The sequence below is a fragment of the Mustela nigripes genome, chromosome 1 (genome assembly GCF_022355385.1).
Source record: "Mustela nigripes isolate SB6536 chromosome 1, MUSNIG.SB6536, whole genome shotgun sequence".
In the NCBI taxonomy this organism is placed as follows: domain Eukaryota; kingdom Metazoa; phylum Chordata; class Mammalia; order Carnivora; family Mustelidae; genus Mustela; species Mustela nigripes.
In genome coordinates, this window is record NC_081557.1 from 247,594,317 (window position 1) to 247,612,494 (window position 18,178).

An 18,178-nucleotide genomic window follows, 5' to 3' on the forward strand; every position below is an offset into this window, starting at 1 on the left:
TCTGTGACTGTGTGTAGAACTTCATGAGAAGAAAAGAAAACTTTAAAAATCTGAATTGAGGGGCGCCTGGGTGGCTCAGTGGGTCGAAGCCTCTGCCTTCACCTCAGGTCATGATCTCAGCGTCCTGGGATTGAGCCCCACATCCGGCTCTCTGATCAGTGGGGAGTCGGCCTCCTCCTCTCTCTGCCTGCCTCTCTGCCTCCTTGTGATCTCTGTCAGATAAAATCTTAAAAAAAAAAAAATCTGAATTTGAGATTTTTCCTGAATATTAAGTTTGGACCAGATGATATGTTGGTGTCGCCCATCTCTCACACCCACATTATGACTGTTGTGCATTTATTAGAAACTGATGGCAGTCAATCTTAGTGATCCAGGGCCTTAGAATATTACTCCTGTCAGCACGGTTAAGAAACAAAGGCCTCTGGAGAACCGGTGCCACAGAACCTCTGAACCCAACAGGGACCTGCGGTGCCATAACTAGACCGGAAGCTGCTATGTTGTCCCCAAGGCCTGGGTAACGGGAAGCACTCCAGAGTCCTTGCCCTTAACCCAGGGAACGGCTGGGTCAGGAGCCTGCCTGGTCCTTGGCTCCGACGGGCGCCTAGAGCGGGACGCGTCCCCTTGGCAACCGGAGAAAGTGCGAGGAGGGCCCCTTACCGAGTCGCTGGGGTGGGGCGGGGGTGGGGCGGGGCGGGGCTCCTCCCGGCCCGCGGAAGACACAGAGCGCGCCTGCGCCGCCCCTCGACGATCAGCGCGGTGCGCAGCTGGAGCTCCTAAGCCCTGATGGAGAACGAGGAGTTTTTAGACTCCTCTGCCTTTCCGGATGGGCGTGGCGCGAGAAAAATATCCGCTCCCTCCGAAGCCCTTCGGAAGCCCTTAGTACTGAGGCTCCTGGAGGCGCACAAGCATGAGGGGCCTGAGGAGCCGGAGGAGTCTGAGGAACCTGAGGAGCCTGAAGAGGCCAGCAAGCAGAGCCCCCCAGACCAATGGGACGAGTTTGATGAGCCCGAGGAGACATCTGAACCCCACGCGCCCTATGAGCTCCACGAGCCCTATGAGCCCCACGAACCCTATGAGTTCCACGGAGCCTACGAGCCTCAAGCACCCCGCAAGCCCCGTAAGCTCCATGAGCCCCATAAACCCCAGGAGTCCCATGCTCCCCGAGAGCTCCACAGGCCCTACGAAGTCCAGTTGCTTCCCAGAGCTGCCGCCATGGTGATCTCCCCTTCTCTGGTGACCAGGTTCCCGCCGAAGGTTCCGCCATCTTCCCTGAGCGGTAGGTGTGGGGGCCCCTCCCGAGGCACCCCGCCACCCCGCCCTGTCGGGAACCGGAGTCCGAATGTGAATGCTTGCGTGCAAGAGCTCATTTGAAGAAAGATGATTTTGGGGTCATTTACCTGCTGCTTTGCAGTCATCTATCTTTGGACCTTATGTGTGTCTGATGGGTAACTGAGGACTTTGGTAAATGAGAGAAACAGAATTTCTTCACTCTCTTCTCTTTCCCCCTGATGACCTCTTAGCTGTCCTTGATTATTCACTGTAACTTCTTTTTGAAGCTCTTCTTGATTCTTCCGTATAGTTAGTCATTGCATTTACTCTGGGTTGCCACTTTGAACATTATCTCTGTTACAGCACTTACGATGCTCTTTCTCCCCAGTTAAAGGGAGGCATCCTTGAAGGGAGGATATTACATTATTAAAGTTGTAGGAACAAAATACTCATTGAGCAGGAATTCAAAGTGTACTTGCTAAATGTTTATGGTCCTCAACAAGTTCACAAGATACCTTAGGGGGCTAGTGAGTCTTGGGTATAAATATCCCTTGCTCTAACCACATTGGTTCACTTAGGACTTTTCATTGATGATCCCACCCTAAACAATTCTTTGTCCACATTGGGCTTCCAGTACCTCAGCTGACCACTTTTAATCTCATGTTTTCCTTGGCTCCTCTTTATCAGCCTCCATTTTGTGGTTTGACTGTTGACTCTGGCTACCCACCATATTTCTCCAAGCAAAACCCCAACCCTGGTTAAACCTAACCATCCACCTTCTGCCTACACCTGAGCAGCTGACTCTTACGCAACAAAATCCCACAATGATACCTTTTCTTTTACTTCGATTTCTTGACCACACATCTTAGTGGTTGCTTGGTACTTCCTAGCTAGCCCACTTTATTCATCTGGTAAATTCTCCTAATCTCTGAGAAGATAACTGTCCTCTTTACTCTCCTCCAAATGTTACACTTTCAACCCCCCAAAACAGCTAAAGACTGTCTCCTATTTTATTGAGGAAATAGAAACAGTCATGAGCTCTCATCTTTTCTTTTTTAAAAAAATTATTTATTTATATGACACAGAGAGAGGACAAGCAGGGGGAACAGCAGAGGGAGAGGGAGTAGCAGGCACCCTACTGAGTGGGGAAACACATGCAGGGCTCGATCCCAGGACCCTGGGACCATGCCTGAGCTGAAGATAGACCCTTAACCAACTGAGCCACCCAGGCACCCCGAGCTCTCTTATTTTCTTACCCACTAATCTATTTCTTTACCCAAATCTACATCTATGTATTCTTTACCCAAATCTACATCTATGTATTCTTTTTACATATTTCAAAGAACAATTGTGCCTTTTTCTGTGAAAAGCAAAGTTCTCCACTCTGCTTTGGATTTTGCTTTTTGTCTCCTGAAGCATGATGATGTTCTTGCCATCATCCCCCTTCTCTCCTACAGATTTAATTTCTCCATTTCGAATGCATCAGTCCCATGAATGCTTACTTATACTCTATAAACATATTCTCAAGAACCTTTCATCTTGAAAAAACCCTTGATCCCATGTCTTCTTCAGACCCCTCCTCCTCCTACCATAGCCATCATTTTTCTGTTCTTTCATCACAGAACTTGTCCAAAAAGTTGTCTATACTCACTTCCATTTTCCCACTCCTTATTCTCTCCTCAACCCGCCTAGTTAGCTTTCTTTTTTCCCTCCACTCCACTGAAAATGCTCTGATTTACTGCCTTTTTCTCCACCACCAACCCTGTTACCATGCATGGAGATTTCAGTATCCATATGGATGATTCACTTGGCTTCTCAGTTCTTTGACCTCCTCACTTTGAATGATGGTGTCCTTCACCCCATCTTGGGCATCCACTTCTCTAGCCTTTGTAATGTCAATTGCTATGCTATTTCCAAAATTTCTATTTCAAGGGCTCTAATCTCTAACTCTGCCCTATCTTTCCAACTCACTCACTCCTCCTTGTACCCCTTCTGTCAATTCTGCAGGTTCAGGAGGACCTTTAACCTACTGATGCTATTAAACTTCAATTATGTATCACCACCTTTTGTCTACCGTCTCCCTTTACTCACTTGATAGTCCATGGTTTTATTCATTTATTTGACAGACACAGTGAGAGAGGGAACACAAGCAGGGGGAGTGAGAGAGGAAGCGGACTTCCCACAGAGCAGGGAGCCCAATGCAGGGCTTAATGTGTGGGGGTTAATCCCAGGAGTGGGGGTGGGGGATCAGGACTGGAAGGCAGACCTTTAACAACTGAGCCACCCAGGCGTCCTGCTGACTGATTTTAAATTAATGACTTTGAAATTCAAGTGGGCTCTCAATGCTGCTTGGCAAACATACTACGTTTCTTCTGTCAACTCATTTTCCAACATAGAATCTATCAAATTACAAGCATCTGTACCTATATAGTCTGCCTTTTCTCCTGTTAATGGTGGATGAACTGTCTTTATTGCTATGCCATTCTCTCAACCTGTGTGTTGGATCCCATCCTATCTAACTTTAAGCTCTTTGCTCCTAAAATGAGCATCATTTTATTTTTTCTGCTGGGTCATTCAGCACATGAACATGCAGCAGTAATTCCCATCTTAAAACCAAACACCCTCCCTTAATCCCATGTGCCCCTTCATGTACCACTCCTGTTCTTCTGCTACTCCTTAGAGGAAATCCCTCAAAAACAGTTGTAATTATCTCCATATCCTCACTTCTCATTCTCTTGAGAACCACTTTAACATTCATCTCCTCTAACTTGACTGAAGTTGCTCTTGTTGAGGTCATAATGACCTCTGCCTTGCCAAAATCAATGGTTAATTCTTCATCCTCATCTTACTCATTTGACACATTCACTCCCTCTTTCTTGGAAGTCCTTCTTTACTTGCCTTCATTGTCTTCCTACCTCATCAATTTTATCTGATTCAGTTTTCTTTGAGTCAGGAACTCCTCTTCCCAGCCTCTAGGTTGAAGTGAGAGATGGCTCGTTTTCTTAGATTCTTTAGAACTTTCCTTGTTCCCTAGGCAACGTCCTCACTTCCATGGTTTTAATTGTATGCTGGTAACTTCTCAAAATTTTCCCTTGAGTTCCAGAGTTTTCTAACCAGTTATCTATTTAATATCCCTACTTGAGTACTTGGTAGGCATGTAAAATTGAATGTGTCCTTAATTTTGAGCTATATCGTGACTGAACACTTATCAACATCTAAAACCTCATCATCTTTCTTTTTTTAAAAGATTTTATTTATTTGACAGAGAGATCACAAATAGGCAGAGAGAGAGAGAGGGGAAGCAGATTTGCTGCTGAGCGGAGAGCCCGATGCAGGGCTCAATCCCAGGACCCTGAGATCATGACCTGGGCCGAAGGCAGAGGCTTAACCCACTGGGCCCTCCAGGCGCCCCTAAAGCTTCGTCATCTTTATAAGCCACTATCATCTCTTGCTTGATCCACTACAGTAGCTTTCAGCTTGCTCTTGCTTCTACTCTTGCCCCATTCCCCTGCCCCACTCCAGTTTATTGTTCAAACGGTGGTCACGGGTCTTAGGACATAAATTAATTATATGCAACTCTCCTGCTCTCATCTGTCGAGAGTGGGTTCTCATCTCACATGGTTGGTAATCTAAAGTCCTCAGCAACCCTGCAGTGCCCCACATGATCTGGCCCCCACCTGCCTCCCCATTCAAAAGTCCCACCATCTCTACTCTCCAACCATGTGGGCCTCCTTGCTCCCACCTCGCAGTCATTTCATTTGACTTTTCTTCTGGCAGGACACCCATCCCTCAAGTATTTGTCTCCTTACGAAGATATACCAGATCACTCTGTCAAAAAGAACACTCTCTAGCCTGCTCCTTTTCTTTAAAGTACTTATTGACTGTACAATATTATGTGTCTGTTTGTTTACTGTTTAGCTCACAGAGGGCAAAAAACCTTTTCCACTGTTTCATCCTCAATGCCTCAAGCAGTGCCTGGAACAAGTTAGGACTTAACAATTATTGTTAAATGAACGATTTCTTCATTCAGTCTCTTTGTCATCAAGTGCAATGGTTCCTTCTCTATCCTTAGGGTTGTTAAGAAAATTAATTGAGTTAATACATGTGAAGCATTTAGAGGCCGATTGTGGTACTGGTAGGTGCTTAGTAGATGTTAGCCATTATTAGTAGTGGTGTTAGTATTTTTATCTTATTTAACCTCTGGGCAGCATTTAATACAATTGACCACACCCTTCTTGACACATATACCTCTTAATCTTGACCTCTGTGACACAACAGTCCCTCAGTTTATCACCTATGTGACTGTTTGCTTTTTGGGCTCATTTGCTGAGCCCTCCCTATTTTCCTGAGCTCTAAGGAGCGCCATTCTGACCCCTTTCCTTTTTTTTTTTTTTTTCACTTTTCCCTCCCTGGCTGTCATATGTACACTTAACGGCTTTAAATAGCATGTCTATACTGCTGCCTCCTGAATTTACACATTCCAGCTCTACTCTCTTTCCTGAGTCCCACATTCATGTATTCAAACTGCCTACTGGACATCTCCATGGATATATCATAGGCATCACAAAAATAATATACTTTGAGATAGAAGTCTTGATTTTTCTCCCAGTCTTGTTCCTCCCTCACTCCTCCAACTGAATGCTTCCAGAAAATGGCAAATAGATTTCAGGGGAAATGCACAGAATCAGAGAGACTACTTGAGAAGCTCATCTAGAAATCCAGATGAGAAATGGCTATAATTGGGGTGAGGGTGTACCAATGGAAATGAATGAATTCAAGAAGTAGAAAAAGTAACAACTTGCATTGGAAGCATTTGATTTGAAGGTGAAGGAAGGGGAGTTAGGGAGCAATAGTGGATTTGGGGGGGCTTGATCAAACTGGATGCTATTTTAAAAAGTAAGGATGCCACCCTTACTATATAATCCTGCCTGTGGCTTCCCATTGCTCTTAGGATAAACCAGACCTTTGCAGGAGTATCTAGAATTCCGTGGGCCCTCTGACCTCACTCCCTTCCATTCCTGCCTGCTTATTCTGCCCCAGTCATACTGGCTTCTTTTCTGTTCTATAAAAGGCCAATTCCATATTTGTCCCTGCTTCAGAATCTGTATTTGTGGTTTCCTCTCCCTAGATGGTTATTATTTTTCCAGAATTGTCTCATGATTATTTCCTATTCAGGTCCCAGTCCACATTTTAATTTTCTTTCTTCTTTTTAAATTATTTATTTATTTATCTATCTGTCTCTCTGTCTTCCAAGTTTTTATTTAAACTCCAGTTAGTTATGGGGTGCCTGGCTGGCTCAGTTGGTGGAGTGTGTGACTCTTGATCTCTGGGTTGTGGATTTGAGCCCCACGTTGGGTGTAGTGATTACTTAAAAAAAATTTTTAAGGGCGTCTGGGTGACTCAGTTGGTTGGGCGACTGCCTTCGGCTCAGGTCATGATCCTGGAGTCCCCGGATTGAGTCCTACATTGGGCTCCCTGCTCAGCAGGGAGTCTGCTTCTCCCACTGACCTCTCTCCTCTCATGCTCTCTCTCTCTCTCAAATAAATAAATATATTTTTAAAAGATTTTATTTATTTGACAGATCACAAGTAGGCAGAGAAGCAGGCAGAGAGAGGGGGAAGCAGGCTCCCTGCTGAGCAGAGAGCCTGATGTGGGGCTCAATCCCAGGACCCTGGGATCATGACCTGAGCTGAAGGCAGAGGATTTAACCCACTGAGCCACCCAGGTGCCTCAATAAATAAAATCTTAAAAAAGTTTTTTTGTAAATCTTTAAAAAAAATAAATTCCAGTTAGTTAACAAAACAAACAGTGTAATATTAGTTTCAGGTGTAGAATTTAGTGACTCAGCACTTCCATACAATACCGGGAGCTCTTCACCAGTGCACTCATTAATCCCCATCACCTATTTCACCCATCCCCCACCCATCTCCCCTCTGGTAACCAGCAGTTTGTTCTCTAGAGTTAAGAGTCTGTTTTATGGTTTTCTTCTCTCTCCCCACCCCATGTTCATTTGTTTTGTTTCTCAAATTCCAAATATGAGTGAAATCATATGTTACTGGTCTTTCTCTGCCAGTCCACATTTTAAAAAGGTGGGAAAGCCTAGTCTTAGAGGGCCTTCCCTGTTCATGATGTCTGTAGAAACCCTCTCAGAAGTAGCTTCATGATGAGACTCTCAAAAGTTTTCAGACTCTGCTTTAGAAAACACTGTTTTTTTTTTTTTTTTAAAGATTTTATTTATTTATTTGACAGAGAGACACAGCGAGAGAGGGAACACAAGCAGGGTGAGTGGGAGAGGAAGAAGCAGGCTCCCTGCTGAGCAGGGAGCAGGATGTGGGGCTCAATCCCAGGACGCTGGGATCATGACCTGGGCCGAAGGCAGACGCTTCACGACTGAGCCACCCAGGTGCCCCTAGAAAATACTACTTTAAAATTTCCTATCTTACCCATTTGTTTTTTAGATTTTAGATTTTCCTTGTTAAAAATCCCATCTTTACTGGGTGCCTGTGTGGCTCAGTTGGTTAAAAATCCTATCTTTACATTAATTCCCTCAGTAAAGCTTAATAAGTATCCAGCATATTTATACAATATTTATATAAAATCATGTAAATATTAGGAAATGTTTAGTCAGCATGTCACCTTGCTTCTGCTCAATAAAATTCCTTCCTCCAACAAACATTTGTTGCACATCTGCTAAGGCACTCTTTGTGCCCTGTGGGGCTGTAAAGATGACTGACACATGGCAGTTTGGTTGTGAATTTATTTTTAAAATGTGTATTATAGAATAGGGCCCATCATCTAACACCTGACTAGTGTATCATCACCTAATCTTCAGTGTCCCTCTTGAAATTTATAGGGTACTTACTATTATCAGGGTGCAGACACTGAGCCTTAGATGAGTAAGACAAGGATCCCATCCTTGAAGGACTGTCAGTGTGGTTGGGGAGGCTAAACACATCTGTAACAGTGACACATCCACATAGCATACAAAGTAAAGGAGATTGGAGTATCCCACAGCACAATCACTTAATTTCCTGAGTTGAATGGCAATACTAACCTCTACTTTTAATGGAGAAGAAAGACTTGGAAAAAAATAGGACCAAAGTATTCATTTAAGGTACTTACCTAAAATAGGCTGAAATAGAGATTAAATATTTACTCTCAAAGTATACAGAACTAAGGGTACTTCATTTGGGTTTTATTTATTTATTTATTTATTTATTTATTTATTTAGGCTCCATGCCCAGTCTGGAGCCCAGTGTGGGGCTTGAACTCACAACTCTTAGATGAAGACCTGAACTTTGATCAAGAGTCAGATGTACTTAGTTGACTGAGCCACCCAGGCTCCCTTTAATTTGGATTTATAAGGGATTAGGGAAGTGTCTCAGGCAAGTGTGGGAGTATGGAGGGAAATCATATTGAGTAAACTTTTAATTTAAAACTCTTTTGAAATTTGTAAGACATTTACATGATGAAAAAAACAAAACAATCTTAAAAGACTACAAGGAGGGGGTGCCTGGGTGACTCAGTCCCTGAAGCAGCTGCCTTTGGCTCAGATCACGATCCCAGGGTTCTGGGATCAAGCCCTGCATCGGTCTCCCTGCTTGATGGGAAGCCTGCTTCTCCCTCACCCACTCCCCCTGCTTGTGTTCCCTCTCTCGCTGTGTCTCTTTCTGTCAAATAAATAAATAAAATCTAAAAAAAAAAAGGACTACAAGGAAATTCTGCTTTCCTACTCTGTCCTTCTGTCCCCTTTTACAAGTAGCCACTTTCATTCATTTCTATGCATCTTTATATAAATACAAGAAAATACTGTACAAGCTTATGTGTGTGTTCCTCCTTTCTTATCAAAGAGTAGCACAGGCTATCCTCTTCTTCACTTGACAGTATAACTTCCCAAATAACTACATAGGGAGTTTCCTCATTTTTAAAAAAAAATCCAGTGCTTCATATTTTATGGCACAGTTGTGCCACTACGAGTTTAACACCTCATTTGTTCCAGGATGTTGCTGTTATTACAAGCAATGTTGTAATAGATAAACGTGTACATGATGTAATTTAGTACACATCATACAGGTGTGCCTTTAGAATAAATTTCCAGAAGTGGGTTACTGGAGGGTAAACACACCTGGAACTTTTTTTTTTTTTAAAGATTTTATTTATTCATTTGAGAGAGAGAGAGAGAGCATGAACAGGGGAGAGAGGCAGAGGCAGAGGGGCAGGCTCCCCGCTGAGCAGGAGGCCCAATGCGGGGCTCAATCCCAGGGCCCTGGGATCATCACCCGAGCTGAATGCAGACCGTTAACCATCTGAGCCACCCAGATGCCCCACACTAGGAACTTGATTTAACAAAATGGCCTTCCATGGGAGTCGATGCATTTTGTATGTCCAATGAAAGTGGCAATGAAAGTGTCTGTTCTCTTATAGACTCACCGTTGTAGTGTGTGGTTAAACTTCTGACTTTTAAAAAATTTAATTGATAAAAAGCTAGTGTATCAATTAAGTTTTAATTTACATTTATCTTACTATGTGGATAACATTAAGCATCCTTTTTGATACATGTTTTTTCATGTCCTTTGCCTAATTCCCTTTTGACTTGCTAGGTATTTTTCTTCCTTACAAGGAGATTAGCTGTTTGTCTAGGATATGTATGACCTTTTTTTGTTTTTTGTTTTTTGTTTTTCTGTTTGTTTGTTGGTCTCCTTGTTTTCACTTGCTTTTATTTCATTTTATTCTTCTACAAAAATGTTTTTATGGTAAAATTTGTCAATCATTTCTTTTATGGCTTCTGTTTGGAATCGTAATTAGAAAGGCCTTCTTCCCCTTCTAGGTTATGAAGGAATTTCCCATGTGTTTTCTTTTATAATCTTTTTTTCCTAAAAACATTTAAATCTTTGATCTGTTCAGAATTTATCCTGCTGTTTGGCGTGATTTATACATCCAGCTTTCTTAGCAACTACCCAGGTTGCCAGTGTTGTCTTCACATAGATGAAATCGAGTAAAAAAGAACATGAAAAATAGATTTGAAATATGAGAAAAGGGTCACAAAAGTGTACATATGAGAAGAGGCCCAGCTTCATAGTTAGCTGGAGAATGTAATAGTTTGAGCTCTAGTTTGCGCAGAAGTCCCTGGTTTCTGTTGCTCTTGTCGTTTCACCAGATGGAAGGACTTGGCCTTTTTCTGCCTCTGCCTTCTCAACCTCAGTCTCCTATCTCTTGCCTGTGACCTTGAGCTAAGACAGTAGGGAGAGCACAGTGCCAGGGAGCGGTGCCTAGGAGAATAAACAGTAGTGATAGATCACATGGCTTATTACATCATATTGAAGAATATCCCACTGTCTGTTTACGTTGTCATACCCAGTGTGGAAGTGGACTGCTTCACGGCCAGTCTCTAGAACAATAATGCATATAGAGCAAGCACAGATTTTACTTCATAAAGCCTTGAAAACTAACTAAAGTAGATCTTACTGAAGTATCTTACAGGCAAGTAACTGTACCATCGATCATAAAGTGAAACCTACTAAAAATGTTGAGACACCACTTTTCCCAAGTCCCAATCTTCATGACAGCTTATCTCCAAAAATACCTCTTCTATTTCTCTCAAGTTCCTGCTTGCCTCTCTCTCCCCTCTTCTGAGAGAGGCTTCCTGCCATTTCTTTGTAGGTCAGTGGTACCCCATTCAGTACAACCCAGGGCTCGAGGCTGAACATCTCAAACATGGGCTCTTTAGGAGGCAGAGTGGAGGACCAAGTGGAGAACAGTTATACTTAGACATTTCATCCTTCTGTATCACAAAATGCTTTATTCTGCTTGCAATGGAACTCACAGCGGACAGTGCTTCATCATTGCCATCAGGGAAGAGCGGGTTTCATGAGGTTCTCTCCCAGCAGATGGCAGCCTTTTCCATCAAATGGCTTGGGTCATGGCATTTTTTAGCTGTAGGTGGCAATGTGAGTGGTGTAGTTTGTGTGATACAGAATAAAATACCAACATTTAAAGGGCCTACTGCAGCCATAATGTTTTGATTATCTCTTAGAGGAGGCTGGTATTCATCATTTTGCTCAAAATCCTTCAGGGACTTCCTTCTGGTAGCATTTAAATAAAAGCCTGACTCCTGCAAGGCTCACCGGGCTCTGGCCCAACCACAAATCCTGCTGCCCTCGCTTGCTCCCTTCCCTCCAGCCACCCTGACCAGCTATCTTCCTGTGTTTTTTGCTTGATTCCACCTCAGGACCTTTATACTTGCCATCTCCTCAGTCTGAAATGCTTTTCCTCTGTCTGATTAGAGGCAGGATTTGGTTTCAGCCTGTTTGATTCCAAAGTCAGTAGTCTTACCCATTAAACAATATTGTGGCAGAGCCTAAAATTGTCTGCTTTGAAAAATACCAGTGCCTGTGTTCCATCTCCAAAGATGGTGGCCTAGGGTGTGACCTGGGCTCCACAATTTTTTAAAAATCCCAGAGTGGTTCTAATCTGCAGACAAATTTGGAAACCGTTGTAACAATGTTTTGCTTGGGACATTAGCCACCTGAGAACTATTCTGTCCCACCAATTGGTAAAATAACATCAAAAGTATTTCTAAAATAAAGAGTGCAAGGGGTGCCTGGGTGGCACAGTCTGTTCAGTGTCCGACTCTTGATTTTGGCTCAGGTCATGATCTCAGGGTCATGAGATTGAGCCCTTCATCAGGCTCTGCACTGGGTGTGAGCCTCTTGAGATTCTCTCTCTCCCTCTCTGAGCTCTGCTCCTCTCTTCCTCTGTTTAAAAAAAATAAAAAAGTGTGGCGCCTCGGTGGCTCAGTGGTTAAAGCCTCTGCCTTCGGCTCAGGTCATGATCTCAGGGTCCTGGGATCGAGTCCCGCATTGGGCTCTCTGCTCAGGAGGGAGCCTGCCTCCTCCTCCTGTCTCTCTCTGCCTGCCTCTCTGCCTACTTGTGATCTCTGTCTGTCAAATTTAAAAAAAAAAAAAAAAGGTGCAATCTCTGCCTATGGGAGAAATGTTAGTCATTCATATTATCAGTATTTGTAGAAGTGTTTTTAGGATTGATTCAGTGTTATAGTGACTCTCTGACCTGTGTATAGAAGCTGGGAACCAAGCTTGGTGAAACACTAAAAATCCACGGAACAAGTGTTGCATCTGTGATGGGTGACATTATGACTGGACACTAGGGGAGTATTTGTAGACCATTCTCCCCTTTTCCTTAGGTCTGAGTCAGCTGAGCCTTAAAAGGTAGAGTAATAGATGGGGCGCCTGGGTGGCTCAGTCAGTTGGGCATCTGACTCTTGATTCCAGTCCAGGTGCTGGTCTTAGGGTCTTTAGACAGGGCTCTGCATCATGCTCCATGCTCAGTGGGGAGTCTGCTTCTCTCTGTCTGTCTCCCTCTCTCTTGGCCCTCCGCCCACTTGTCTGTGCTCCCCTCTCTAAAATAAATAGATAGATCTTTTTTAAAAAGTAGAGTAATAGAAAACATCCCAATTCAAAAATTCCATCTTTTTAAAGTTTGTAACCTATCTACTACTATGCTGTAAACTCCTTGAGAGGTGAACTTATCTTACTCACTTTTGTTCTCTCAACACTGGCATCATGCTGCGCATAGTAGAAAGAAACCCAGTCACTACTGGGTTGCTGTGTTTCCTGCAGTGCTCCCACATTGACACTCTGAAGTTGTCACTAATGATTCGGATCACCACTCATCTACGATATGCAGGGTACTTCACATATATGTCACTAATCTTTATACAGATATACCCGTTACCTTCCTATCTACAAAGGGAAACTGGGTCTCAGGGAAGTTAAGCAGTTTGCCAAAGTTTGTATGGCTCAGTACCAGAACTGGGGCTTGAGCTGTGCCTGTCTGATGCCAGAGCACACCCACTTTCCTTTACCTAAAATACTTCAGAGGGTAGGCAGTGGTACTTCAGAACTCTCAGATGTGATTAAAAATTCCCCCCACCAAAAAAACTGGAACGAGCTGTCCTTATGAGGCCTATTATAATAGGCCTTTACATAACTTGGCCCGTATGATCTATGTTCTCCCACATTTAGCAAAAAACTAAACATGATTTTTTTTTTTTTAAGTGGGCTCGATGCTGAGCCCCAGTGTGGGCCTGAACTCATGACCTTGAAATCAAGACCAGCCAAGATCAAGAGTCAGACACCTGACCAACTGAGCCAACCAGGGAACATGATTTCTTTTAAAGATTTTTATTTATTTATTTGACAGAGAAAGAGAGAGTATGAGCAAGGGTAGGGGCAGAGGGAGAGGGAGAAGCAGACTTCCTGCTGAGTGGCAAGCCCAATGCAGGGCTGGATCTAGGGACCTGAGATCATGACCTGAGCTGAAGTCAGACATTCAACCAACTGAGTCATCCAGGTGCCCCTGAACCATGATTTTTAATTTTCTTAACCATTTATTCTGTTTTACACACTTAAGATGTATCCAATTTTCCACTGATACCACAATGAACATTTTTGTGCATCGATTTTTTGCTTTGCTTGGAATAATTTTTTTAAAGATTTTATTTTATTTGTTTGAGAGAAAGAGAGAGGTACAAGCTGGGGGAGAGGCAGAGGGAGGGAGAGAAGCATGTTCCCTGCTGAGCAGGAAACCCGATGTGGGGCTGGATCCCAGGACCCTGGGATTATAACCTGACCCAAAGGCAGACGTTTAACTGACTGAGCCCCCCAGGTGCCCCTTTAGAGTACATTTCTACAAGTAGAATTACATTAAGGATGTCAGCCTTGCTGACTTATACTTCCAAATCATTTTTCATAAAGTATACTAGTTTAGGTTTCCACAGCAGTACAAAAGAGTACTCATCTCATCTTACCCATCTAGTTTCATTATCCTCTGCAAAACTTTTTTTTTTTTTTTGCTAATTTTATAGTTTAAAAAAATCTCATTCTTTACTTACATTGTTTTAATTACAAGCAAGAGTGAACTTTTATTTGTATGTCTTTATATGCGTGTTTATGTCTTCATATATGAATTTAATTTCTGTCCTTCGTCCATTCAAGTTTTGACACATACCTCGGTGTTTTTCTTATTCCTCTATACTTTTATAATCTCAGTTTAAGCCTTTGTCATATGTGCTGCCAGATATTTTCATTTCCTCTTCAGGTTTTACTTTTTGGCACATAAAAGTTTTAAGTTTTAAATATTTTTATTTATATTATTCCTGTATTCTCTTGTCACCTTTAACTCAGATTAAAATCTAGTGATTAAGTAGATATTCTCTTATTTTAGCTCCAGTTCAATTAAAAAAAAAATTAACTCCTTGATTAACCTGTGATTTATTTTGGTACATGGTGTGACATATTTAACTTAGCCATTCCCCTAGGTACTTTTCACAGTCTCTTTTTTATTGATTTGTGATGCTGTCTTTATCATCTCTCTGTTCTTATCAAATCTAATGTTTGCTTTTACTTTTCTTTTTGTAGAACCTGGTGTCTGTGGCATTGCAAGAAAACGGTAAGACTGTAGGGATAGTAGTAGTCTCCCCAACTAGCTAGCTGATGGGGCATACTCCATCTGGGGCATCTGAAGGAAAAGCCTATCTGAGGGGTTCCTGTACTTTTTCTTCGTCATTAGGCCATTTTTTCATGAAAGTTCCTGTGTAAAAAGGAAATGAGAGATAAACTGATTAAGACGTGAGATGGGGAAAGAAGATTGAGATGCAGGAGAGCTCTCCTCAGATTCACTCAGTGTTTTACTGGTTTGCTAAATCCTAGGTGTATGTCACATGCTGGGTCTAAACCTTTAAGGGACTTGGGATGCTGCATTGACAATCTCATGTCACAGATTGTGTGAAGCTCCATGTCATTGTATCTCCATCTCCCCTTGTCTCTATTTCAAGTACAGTAGCTAATGAAATTTTGAGAAAGTGCTCACTATAGAAAAAAGAAAGCGTGTAAGTATAGTACACAAAACAGATGCCTCCTGAAAACTGGTGCTTACTCTTTGTTTGGCTAAGAATGGAGTTAGAAGAAGTAACAGAGTAGAATCATTAAAGAGAAATACCAAAGATTAATATCAATGGCTCATCTAGATGAGAAGTAAATAATAATAATTTCATTTGTATCTGTTCTTTGAAAAAATGGATTAAATCATTCATATTTGTTGTTATTATTTAACATTTACAATTATTATTTAGAGTTTTTGGATCCCCCCCCCATCCTTGAGATAAGGAGAGCTCTCTCTCTCTTTCTTTTAAAGATTTATTTATTTGAGATCGAGAGAGTGGAAGCTTGGGCAAGGGTGGGTAATGGTAGAGGGAGCAGCAGACTCCCTGCTGAGCTCAGTGCCCTATTTGAGTCTTGATCTCATGACCTGAGCCAAAACCAAAAATCTGATGATCAGCTTACTGAGCCACCCAGACACCCCTAGAGTTTTGGGGGTTTATTTGCTATGCTTTCTAGTTTGTTTTTCCTCCTCAGCGCTTTCAGGAAGTAAATAGTACCACCTTATCTTTATGTAATACTTTGCAGTTAAAATTTTTTCATTTTTCTCACAAGAATCCTCAGTTCATAGGGCAGATATAACCAGCTAGATTTTACTGAGGGAAAATGAAATTCAGATAAATTATGTCACTTTCTCAAGGTTGTTTGGTGGCTGAATTAGAAGAGCAGGTAGAACTAACATTTACCAAGTATTACCAAGTACCCACTTAAAATACCACACTACTGCAAATAAATGTATTCTGGGTGAGCAAACTCTCCTAACTAGACAATGAAATAGTTTATACCTGATAAGTATTATACTTAAAAAAAAGACTGTGAAGAAAGTGTTTTATTTGGGTGGTTAATTTGGCTTGATTCTATGAGAAAACTATGCTATCTTTATTATTTATTCCTGTCGTCTAAAAAGAATCTTGTTAAAAAAAAAAAGAATCTTGTTAATGGAATATGCTGTGCCTGATTTTTATGGAAGAAAATATTTTCTGAATATAAAAAACATAGTTAAATGTAGGGGCACCTGGGTGGCTCAGTGGGTTAAAGCCTCTGCCTTCAGCTCAGGTCATGATCTCAGGGTCCTGGGATGGAGCCCCACATCGGGCTCTCTGCTCAGCGGGGAGCCTGCTTCCTCCTCTCTCTCTGCCTGCCTCTCTGCCTACTTGTGATCTCTGTCTGTCACATAAATAAATAGAATCTTAAAACAAAACAAAACAAAACAAAAACAAAACAAAAAACCAAATAAACAACATAGTTAAATGTAAAAGAGCATTTGACTGAGAGACTTGTTTGTATTACCCCAAAAGTTTTGACCTGCAATCATTTCCATAACTACTGCTACATAAAGGTATATTATTGTTCTGCACTCAAGGTAAGGATTTCAAAAACTTTCTGAGCTATTGGCAAATTATAGGAGACTAATAACCAATGAAGACATGGGACAGCAATGTAATCCTCATTAAAAAAAAAAAAAACAACAAAAAACCCCCGAACTTTCAATAGTGAAAACCCTTCAACCACATTCTTTTGTTTCCGTCCACAACCCTGACTACACATTGTGAGGTAGTGATGGCATGAAAGAAGGGGGAAACTGTGTTAAGATGAAGAGACAGCGTGGATTTGTGCTGACAAAACCCACAAGAAGTGAAAGAAGAGGATAGGTGATAGGCAGACCTCCACTAGGAATTAGCAAATGTTAATGAGATTATTTCCAGTTGAAGTCACAACTCCGTTAACATGTCAATAGGAATAAATGAGGCAACTGTCATTGATCTATAAAACAATACATTTAAAAAAACTTTATTTATCTAGTGAAAAAAGGTAGTGAGAGAAACCTTGGGTTGGAAGTGATGACAGAAGCCAGAAGCTCACTTGTATTCTAAGATTAAGGTACCTAAGATGTTTCGTTTGCAACTCTGGCTTTCTTTTTCCTCCACCTAGCCCTCCTCCCTGGAAAGTTGGCTCATGCCCGGCTGACTTGATGAAGCCCTTCTGCTGCTGAATAAGAATGTAGATTTTTATTTCCCTCCAATTGACAGTATCTTCCTTGTTTCTAGATATTAACAGGAATGACTTGGGGGTTGCATTATATCAGTTACATAGCTGATCACAAATGTTTTACCACCAAAAAATATTTTGTTTTTCTCTACTTAACAACTACAATCTCGTGTTTTGAAAGATTTTGTTGTTGTTGTTTACAAAACAAGCCACATTTATTATTTTTTTAAAAATTAAGGGTGGATGTACATATAATCAGACCCTCCAATAGCATGAAGTAACATGGAGATGATATAGTTCAGAAACAAACTGGGTATTTGGGGTAGCCTCTACAACCTGACTGTGGGTGGTGTAGGATGCCACTTGACCTTTTGAATTATTCTAAAGGTTGTGGACCCCCATTATTATCCTCATAGGTCCCTTAAGGATTTGAGAACTTTGTACTGGGAACTCATGAATTAAGCAGCAGAGTCCTGAGGGACAAAAAGCAAATAGGTTAACTTCAATAGCAAAGGGGGAAAATTAGAGGAGTCCAGAGTATTGGACATTAGGGAAAAAAGAGCATGGAGGTGAGGTACCATTCTTACTAACTTTAAACCTGTCTTTTGTCTAGAAACCTATTCAAGTGATAAAGGTTTAGTGACGGTTCCATGATTTTCCCTTATAAGCACTTAAACTAAGTTTATATTTTCTTTATTTTTTAAAGATTTATTTATTTTAGAGAGAGCGCGTGCCTTTGCGAATGCTTGCACGTGTGTGGGGAGGTGCAAAGGGAGAGAATCTTGAAGCAGATTTCCCAAAGCATGGAACCTGAGGAGTCTGCACTTAAACTAAGTTTATATTTTCTTTATTTTTTAAAGATTTATTTATTTTAGAGAGAGCGCGTGCCTTTGCGAATGCTTGCACGTGTGTGGGGAGGTGCAAAGGGAGAGAATCTTGAAGCAGATTTCCCAAAGCATGGAACC

At 41.8% G+C, this 18,178-nt stretch overlaps 1 protein-coding gene across 1 annotated transcript in view; it reads left to right on the forward strand.

Annotated features, from left to right (window-relative positions):
* The first annotated feature begins 748 nt into the window (after positions 1-748).
* SPMAP2L (sperm microtubule associated protein 2 like) overlaps positions 749-18,178 on the forward strand; it is a 50,082-nt gene continuing 32,652 nt past the window's right edge. Inside the window, exons 1-2 of the mRNA XM_059396391.1 lie at positions 749-1,276; positions 14,706-14,736. Of these exons, the coding sequence (XP_059252374.1) occupies positions 784-1,276; positions 14,706-14,736 (524 nt within the window). The 5' untranslated portion in view covers positions 749-783. The remainder of the gene's footprint in view (positions 1,277-14,705; positions 14,737-18,178) is intronic.